This window comes from Odocoileus virginianus, chromosome 23, assembly GCF_023699985.2.
Source record: "Odocoileus virginianus isolate 20LAN1187 ecotype Illinois chromosome 23, Ovbor_1.2, whole genome shotgun sequence".
NCBI classification, from domain to species: Eukaryota; Metazoa; Chordata; class Mammalia; order Artiodactyla; family Cervidae; genus Odocoileus; species Odocoileus virginianus.
The window spans coordinates 16,538,510-16,547,823 of record NC_069696.1 but is presented as its reverse complement, the minus strand read 5'-3'; the positions used below and the strand labels follow the sequence as shown (position 1 = coordinate 16,547,823).

The 9,314-nt window shown below is 51.8% G+C and overlaps 1 protein-coding gene across 2 annotated transcripts; it reads right to left on the bottom strand.

The window, feature by feature from the left end:
• Positions 1–1,129: 1,129 nt before the first annotated feature.
• On the bottom strand, positions 1,130–8,673 carry ACR (acrosin). Of its 2 annotated transcripts, none has more exons than XM_020873891.2 (5): positions 8,583–8,673; positions 7,378–7,584; positions 6,877–7,160; positions 2,383–2,528; positions 1,130–1,872 (listed from the first exon to the last, which is right to left on the bottom strand). In XM_020873891.2, exons 1-5 carry the CDS (start codon positions 8,648–8,650, stop codon positions 1,333–1,335), a joined length of 1,245 nt encoding a protein of 414 aa, XP_020729550.1. In that variant the 5' UTR covers positions 8,651–8,673; the 3' UTR covers positions 1,130–1,332. The 2 variants fall into 2 exon arrangements, with proteins under 2 accessions (XP_020729550.1, XP_020729552.1); XM_020873893.2 differs by having other exon boundaries at positions 1,131–1,872; positions 8,587–8,673.
• Positions 8,674–9,314: the final 641 nt, after the last annotated feature.

The following is a 9,314-nucleotide window of genomic DNA, read 5'->3' as shown; positions in this document are numbered from 1 at the left end:
TTAAGCATCAATTAGGTTGGCAAATTGATGAATTTGCTGTGAGCCCGTGTTGGCTTAGATGTGGGGAAATGTGTTGAAAGACTAGAAGGGGAGGACGCTTGACACCACAGGCTCATAAACGCCCCTGCTGTGGAGCGCAGTTAGAGACAGGGGTCCACGTGTGCTAATATGGAAATGTCTGCATTTGATAAATGGAAAAGGAAGTCAAAGAGTAATATGAACAAGGAAAATAGAAGAAGGGGTTAGGTTACATTCACGTGCACGAGAAGCTTGCACAAGGCATACAAGAATCCACTGCCTGGACTCTGCAGGCTCCTGTCAGAGTGTTTCTTGAGCTTAGCCCTGTCTCTCCAGGAAGGAGACCCAAGTGTCAGCTGCAGATCACAGGCCCAGGGAAAAATTTTCCAGCTCAAGGAGGAGAGAAGAAACAAACTAAGGACAGATTCCTCTCATGGGTCTGTCTCTCTGCACCAGGAGAGCATGGCCTCCAGCAGACTTGGACGCACATCCTTGATTTTCAGTCAGCTCACCTCAAGGGAGCTATGCGGCCCCTTGATTTAATATGCAGATGCACCAGCATTTAACAATTACCTGGACTATGACCCCAGTTCATCTTGTTCTCGTTAAAAACCACAACTGACTTTGTCAGCTACGAACTGGCACTTGCCATCCACCTCTACAAGAATGAAATCAGGTGCTGCTACAGCTGCTGACTTTCAACACCCTCTGAAAGGAGTTTAGGGTGGAAAGCAGAAATGAGGCTCTTGGTGCTACAGGAAAACTAACAGGACAGGTCTTCAGACAGTTAGATATTTTCAGGAGCTGGCTTTACAAACCCAATTATTCAATCTCCTCATATCTGGAAAAGCACTAGAATCCTTCAGGATGATGTCTGCTCCTCATGACTAGCAGTAATCTTCAGGAGACCAGCAGAAACCTCTAAAAAAAAATGTGCTTGATTGCATGTATTCCCCGTTCACCAAAAATCTCACAGTTACTGACCTTCCCGCACTGCCGCTTTGGAGTAGTTTCTCAGAGCTATCTGAAGTGCTGTTTCTCATGCTAGAGTCTTCATTTTGCCCCAAATAAAACTTAACTCACAACTCACGTTGTGCATTTTTTTTTTTAAGTCAACATCATTAATACAATACAAGGGTGAATGGAAGCAGGGTAGATTTGATGAGGGATTAAGTTGGGGAAGGCATATAGGAAGAAGTCCAGAAAGCATCTCTTAGTGTATATATATTTATATTTGTATTTATATCCATTTATTTCATCTTTTTTTCCCTCAGGAGTGAGGCCTTCACTGGGTCCGTTGAGAATAGGTTCAGATCAGGAGGAGGCATGTTGTTCTGGAAGGCCTGTGGTTTCCATTTCATAACTGCTCTTTTCATTAAGAAAGGTCTTTCCCTTCAAGACCTCTATGAGCTGCTGCAGTCTCTTGGCGAAGGAGAGTACCTGGGGAGGCCTAGTGGGAGGCTGCGGTGGGGGAGGGCGTGGGCGTGGGGGGGGGGGTGAGACTGAGGGTCGGGAGCCGGAGGGACGTGGGGGCTGGGCCACGGCAAGAGCTTGCTGAGAGGGAAGTGGGCGAGGAACGTGTTGGAAGAACCAAGGTGGGCGAATGGAAGGCTGAACGGAGCCAGGGCTCGCTTGGGCTACTGGGGTAGAAGCAGGGGGAGCGGTGGGCAACTGAATCGTGTGCACCGCGTTAGAGCCTATCTTGGAGGCAATCCAGTTCAGATAGGACCAGGTAGACGTGTAGACTCCGGGGCGCTTAGCTCGGGCACAGCCTACCCCCCAGCTTGTGATTCCCACGACCACATAGCTGTTTTCCACGCTGTCTTTGCACATGAGAGGCCCGCCGCTGTCCCCCTGCCCAGAAGGATACAGAAGTCACACTCTGCCTGAGCTACTTTCCCTGCCCAGAAGGGCCATAGCCTGTAGTCACATGGTCTCCTGCTGCCATAAACACAGGCAGTTATGGCAAAGTTTGAGGTGGTGCTAAAACAACTTCTTTGTGGCTGTGAGAAGGGTATGGATTTTCATGGGTTTTCTCGCACTGATAGGAAAGACAGACAAACCCATGTGTCTGTGTATATGGTTTTACATGGGTACATGAGCGTGTGTATACAAGTGGATTTGACCCTTTTGCATTCTGGTGAAGAGAGGTAAACATCCTCTTCTGGGAAGTGTTTGGATGATACGATCTCTGTGTGAGGGTGGAAGAAAGCTCTAAATGTGGTGACTAAGTCTCTGCTGCGCAGCTTATGTGTGTCACCATCCAAGCGCACAGTTACTATAGATAGTGGGAGGCAGGACCAGGGAGATTTGCTCAGGGATCCAAAAAGAAAGTGTCCACAAGAGCACCCGGTGGAGAGTTACCTGGCAGGTGTCAATCTTGCCTTCAGGGTACCCTGCGCACACGTTGGTTGAACGAATGCGCCCATTGTACCATCTGGTCGAGTTACATAAGTCGAGGTCGATAAGGTCCACGCGTGCTTCCTGCAGTACGGGTGATGTCCTGCGGGCTACAGCCAGGCGACTCAGTGGTCAGTAATTACAGAAGATGTGTTCTGGGAAAGCCCTGGCTTCCTCCCTCCACTGAACCCCCAACGTCCTGAAATGCTCTATTTAAACCTAAGACCCGCGAAAGTCGATGCCCCGGCCTCTGCTTGCAGAGCACACGAGACTTGGGAGATGGGACTGGAGGAGAGAGGAAGGAGGCAGAGCGCGGACAGACGACAGAGGGAGGGTGGTGCGTGCAGCTGAAGAGCCATACACCTTAGGGTGGATTCTGGCTTATGGAAGTTTGCCGTGATATTAACAATTATAACAAGGACATGCTGAGCACTTACTTTGAGTCACACAGGCTTTCATCTCATTCACTCCTCACAGGCACCGTGAGTTAGAAACTGTTATTCCCCTTTTCTCCTATCAGGAGATTGGAATACCACTTACCAAGGTCACATTAGGGAAACTTGGGCTCACACCAAGGATTTCCCTCTCTAGACTCAAGTCCAGAACACACCTTTTATTCCGGCTATAGGTCATCCCCTGCATTCTATCCTCCATCCAGCTGTGGACGGGACCCGCAGGACTTGGGCTGATGAGTCCCTCCCATGTGCCTCATATCTTTATTCAGATATGGAGGCAACAGACCTATGGTGGTGCCTCCACACACAGGCAGACCTGTCAGGGGCACAGATGGTTGAAATGACCACTGAGGCCAGGTCAGAGCTTCCTTTATAGCCTCAGATGCTTGGCCATGACCAGGGGTTAAGAAAACCCCAGCATGCACTGTGGCTGGTGCAGCCGACATTGCATCTGGCCTGGAGCCCAAGCCCAAGGCCAGGTACTAAAAGATGATGCTGTTAAAGTGCTATACTCAATATGCCAGCAAATTTGGAAAACTTAGCAGTGGCTACAGGACTGGAAAAGGTCAGTTCTCATTCCAATTCCAAAGAAAGGCAATGCCAAAGAATGTTCAAACTACTACACAATTGCACTCATCTCACACACTAGCAAAGTAACGCTCAAAATTCTCAAAGCCAGCCTTCAACAGTACATGAACCATGAAATTCCAGATGTTCAAGCCGGATTTAGAAAAGGCGGAGGAACCAGAGATCAAATTGCCAACATCCGTTAGATCATACAAAAAGCAAGAGAATTCCGGAAAAACCTCTACTTCTGCTTTATTGACTATGCCAAAGCCGCTGACTGTGTGGATCACAACAAACTATGGAAAATTCTTCAAGAGATGGGAATACCAGACCACCTGACCTGCCTCCTGAGAAATCAAGGTCAAGATATGCAGGTCAAGAAGCAACAGTTAGAACTGGACATGGAACAACAGACTGGTTCCAAATTGGGAAAGGAGTATGTTAAGGCTGTATATTGTCACCCTGCTTATTTAACTTATATACAGAGTACATCATGTGAAATGCCAGACTGGATGAAGCACAAACTGGAATTAAGATTGCCGGGAGAAACATCAGTAACCTCAGACATGCAGATGAAAACACCCTTATGGCAGAAAGTGTAGAACTAAAGAGCCTCTTGGTGGAAGTGGAAAAGTGGGCTTGAAACTCAAGATTCAAAAAACGAAGATCATGTCATGTGGTCCCATCACTTCATGGTAAATAGATGTGGAAACAATGGAAACAGTGACAGACTATTTTCTTGGGCTCCAAAATCTCTGAAGATGGTGACTGCAGCCAAGAAATTAAAAGACGCTTGCTCCTTGGAAGAAAAACTATGACAAATCTAGACAGCATATTAAAAAGCAGAGACATTGCTTGGCCAGCAAACGTCTGTCTAGTCAAAGCTGTGGTTTTTCCAGTGGTCGTGTGTGGTTGTGAGAGGTAGACCTTAAGGAAAGCTGAGAGCCAAAGAACTGATGCTTTCAAAGTGCGTTGTTGGAGAGGACTCTTGAGAGTCCCTCGGACTGCAAGGAGATCAAACCAGTCCTTCCTAAAGGAAATCAGTCCTGAATACACATTGGAAGGGCTGATGCCGAAGCTGAAACTCCAATACTTTGGCCACCTGATGCGAAGAACTGACTCACTGGAAAAGACCCTGATGCTGGGAAAGATTGAAGGCAGGAGGAGAAGGGGACGACAGAGGATGAGATGGTTGGATGGCATCACTGACTCGATGGACATGAGTTTGAGCAAGCTCCGGAAGTTGGTGATGGACAGGGAAGCCTGACGTGCTGCAGTCCATGGGGTCGCAAAGAGTCGGACACCACTGAGTAACTGAACTGAACTGAACTGGAGCCCAAGAGACTGCACCCTCTGAATCACATGTTCCCACAGGCAGGAGAATCCCAACAGCCCTGCCACAGCAGCACCCACAGCCCAGTCACCACCCAGTGGGTTTGAACACCGTGTGCAGTACAGGTGGGAAGGGGCAGACTCAGAGCATGAGGCCAGCAGGGAAGCCCGTGGAGCGCCGTGTCTGGGGAGGCACCAGCAAGCATTCGGTGGATGGCTGCTGAACGCATGTCTGCAAGGCTTCGTTTATGTTCCCAACCTCCATAGCCCCCATTTTTCCTTCCCATCTAAGCAGCAATGAGGGTTTCATACATTCACTGCCCTTTAGGTACAGGTAACATGGAACAAGCCTGGCTTGTTGGCCATTAAGATGACCCTTTAAATCTATGGCAGAGCCTACAGCCTTGAAAGCCATGCAATTCACTGTTAAGAGACAGGTGTCCTGAAACACAAAAGAGTTTTCTCAATCTCAACACCTTGGCTTTAAATAGCAAATGCCAAAAAAAAAAAAACTGTAGAAACTAAAAGTTTGATGGAAAAAGAGACCGATTCCCAAAAGTACTCTTCCAGCCCCAAAGCATCTGAGTTCAAGGAAGAGGTAGGTCAAGATAAAGAAAGGTCAGAAGGAGTATCACAGGAGCCTGGGAGTTTCTTTAAGACTTGGCCCTGGGAGACACAGGTCCAATTGCTGGGTTGGGAAGATCCCCTGGAGAAGGGAATGATTACCCACTCCAGTATTCTTGCTTGGCGAATTCCAGGGACAGAGGAGCCTGACGGGCTACAGTCCAGGGGGCCCCAAGGAGTCGGACACAACTGAGCGACTAAACTGACACACTTTCACTTTTTAGGAGATGGGTTTGCAAAAACAAACAAACAAAAAAGGATAGAAACTCCATTAAATTTAAGGTGATTCTAGAACTAAGAGGCCTTGTGTGACGTCCAGGATATAGATGGGAGCCTACAATTCTCCTGAGCAAAAGGACAGCAGAGGTGGGGTTGAGGGGTTGTTGGATGGAAACTCTGAGATCAGCCTCCCAGGGACTGCAAGAACTCCCGAAAGCTGAGGACAAGGTTGGACAAGTGGACAGAGCAGGGCAGGCCAGGGGGTGGAACAAAAAGAAAGTGTGTGCTTGCTCTAGGAACCACGGCAGAGCCATGGACACCAGCAGCCAGACAGAGGTTGACACCCCAGGTCAAGGAAGAGGTTGTGAGATACCCTTCCCCTAGGGCAGCACAGGTAGCAGTCCTACCAGAAACCAAAGTCAACTTTCAGAGAGGAGAAGAGTAGAAGACAAAAAAAAAAAAAAATACTGAGGTTTAAAGCCCAAATAACTGATCTGCCTTGAATTAGGAGGCCCAGATTTTCCATCAACAAACAGATGTTCCATCAATTAACAAAGGAGATTGACCACTAAGTCAATTTCAATCATATGTTCACACCCCTGACAGGACTGGTAAAAATTCACGTGCCCACCTAAGGAAAGCTGAAAGCGAAGCTCACGTACAGAGGCCTGTTCTACTCAATCTTGCCCCACTGGCAGAAACATGCTGCCCAGGTTGCTGACCCGCAGAAAGTCACACCCAGGAGCAGCCCCTGTCGCGGTCTACAGAGGGCGCTCGCAGCAACAACCAGGTGGGACTGACTGCCAAGGGTGGGGAGCAGAGACGGCCAGGAGGGGCCACGGGCAGGAACTGCAGAACTTGGAGACCATGTGACCTGGCCCTTCCACTTACAGATGGGAAAACTGAGGCGTGGAGAGGGAAATCCCATCCAGAGCCCTTCTCCAAGTGCTGCCTGCCTCAAGGCATGACTCCCACCTCCAGAGGCAGCCCTGGAGCTCCAGGCACAGCCTTGACCCTGTTCCAAAGATGCCGAGGTGCTCTTCTGTGCCTGCTGCCCAGCCGCCCTTGGTGGCCACACCAGCCACTGGCGAGGGGCCCTGGACACGGAACTTCACACTCAGTTTCTCTGGCTGTGAAAGGGGACAGTGACAGGATCCACTCACAGCACAGGGCTAGGGGCTGGGTGGGGCTCAGGCAGGCATCCATGTATTTCCCCTTCACCTAAGACCATATCGACAGGGTTTTCCCCGTCTGTACTCACCATTCTCTTGTAAGAATCCCCAGCCAGCCACCCAGCATGTCTGGGGAACTCTGGGTGGGCCTGCTCTAAAGTGAGGCAGGCAGCCTGGTCCAATGAAGTGCCCACAGGTAACAGGCGGGGTGATCTTAATGAGAGCAATGTCGTTGGACTCTGAGCTCGCAGAGTATTTCTCATGAATGATGATTTTCTCAACATATCTCTCCTGCAGAGGCGGCTTCACTGGCTTATTGCTCCCCCACTCAACTTCCTTAGCTCCAAAGATCAGCCTCCAGTCGGTCACTTTTCTGTGGGCACAGAGGTAAGCCAGGTCACACTTGCTGAGGACTGGCTGGTGACCATGAGCCTTGGAGGGCCCCATCCCCAGCAGGTCTGGGTCAATCCCGCAGTCTGGTTGCCACTAGGCCCAGAGCCTCAGGGACCTTTGGCACTGAGACCCTTGGAGAATGCCCGGTTCTGAGAAGAGCCTTCCTGAAGACCCCTTCTGCGAGTTCCCGCACATACTTTTTGATCCTGAAGCAGTGAGCAGCAGTGAGCAGCCAGTGGGAGTTCAGCAAGGAGCCCCCGCACACGTGGTACCGCCGGTTGTTGTGGTAGGTGAAGATCTGGAGGCTGACCATCCAGGGCCAGGACCCGTGGGCGGCGTCCTGGCCGCCGACGATCCGCATGCCCCCCTGCCGGTTCTGCCTGAACCGTACCCCACAGGGGCCACTGAGGAGAGACCACGGGCACGGTTCAAGTCAAGAGCAGGCCCTCCCGGCGCCTCCACAGCGGGGCGAGAGGGGCCTGAGGCTGGTCACGGGGAACAGCCTTGGGGTCCCAGGCCAGCAGGGGCAGCCCCAGGGTAGAGGTCCGGGGGCATGGTTGAGCAGCGGTGCTGGGGGACGTACTGGGACAGGTGGCCACGGGCTCCAGCAAATGTTCAGAGTGGGGAGTTTCTTGGGTCTTGTTGTCACAAGGTGGGGACAGAGGGGCCACAGGCAGCTAGGACAGACCAAGGGCCCTAGCAGCGTGGGAGATCTCTGGGCAGGAGAGGGAGCTAATGTGGGCATGAAGGGGATGATCCTGGTGGAGGCTCAGGAAGGAGCCAGAGGGGCTTGGAGCTGCAGAGCTGGGCTGGGCGGCAGCAGGAGGAGAGCAGGGCAGGTGGAAGTGACCCGGGGGGAGGCACGCGGGGCAGGTCGGAGGTGGATGTTCAGGGCTCTGTGTTGCTGGTGAGAAGGAGGGAGTTTCTGGGATTGCAGTGTACCTCGGGGGCTTGGGAGTCTACACATTGAGTGGGGGTCCCTGAGGTGCTGCATGAGGATGCCCTGGGATCTCTGGGGTCAGCGCAGGGCCAGGGGGAGGTGCTTCCCAGGATCTGCAGGACTCGATGTTCAAGAGGCAGTGAAGCCGGTCACTGGTTGGGGGGCGGGGGGGGCGGGGGGGAGGCGGGGGCGGGCAGTGGTGGAAACTTGCCTGTGCTTTGCGGAAGCCCCAGAGTTCCTCTTGGGAGGAAGCTCTAGATGCCAGGGGCCCTGGGGGCTCTGGGCTGAAGATAGTGGGAGCAGGGAAGGTCCAAATAGCAATGTGGGGCACAGGCACTGTGAGACCCAGGTGAATGTTAAGGCCCCCGGCTTGGCCTCTTGCAGAGCCCCAGACAGAGGGAGTCTGGGCGGGGTCTGTTATTCAGAAGACACCCTCCCTCCCCCAAGTTGTCTGACACTTACTCACACGTGCTGTTATCTCTGGCGACCACAGATACTGCCAAGACCAGCAGGACGGCAGTTGGCAGCATCTCTGCCAAACTCCTGCCCCAGCCAGGCCTGGAAGCCCAGTGACCTCACAAAGCTTCATGGCCTTCCGACCAATCAGCAGGGTGACATCCCACCCCCCACCCTCCAGAAATCAGGCCAGGCCGGAGCACTTCAGCCCAAGCGGTTCATGCTGAAGTGACTTTCCGACGTCTTGCACAGCCTCCTCCAGCCCTCATGCAAACTGTAACTACGGTCCCGTTCCAACTCACAGACCGCGGGGCAGCTCAGCCCCTCTGTGAGAAGACGGTCCAGTACGTCAGCAGCTCAAGGGAGTCGGGCTCTACAGACTGACAGACCTTAATCCTGCAGGAGGCAAACTCCTTCCCTCTTCCAAGGGTGTGCCCTCAGCGCATTTTCTGAAGACCATTTTGACTTTCCCTAGCTTAGAACTACGAAGCCCACTTTTCTGTCCACAAAGTCTCATATCTTCTACCTGGATGTCTCCAGGTCTCCTTTCTGGGACCTACGCGAAGCAGAAAATTGTCTTCTGTACCTGAGTGTCAGGAATTCTCAGCACAGTTACCTGAATGTCATGAAATAAGGCTTCTTCTGATTGTCAGGAGACAGCATCTCGTATTCCAGAACAGAAAAATGCTCACCTCACTTACCTGGAGGTTAAAAAGTTCTACCTTCCCTGCAAGAGCG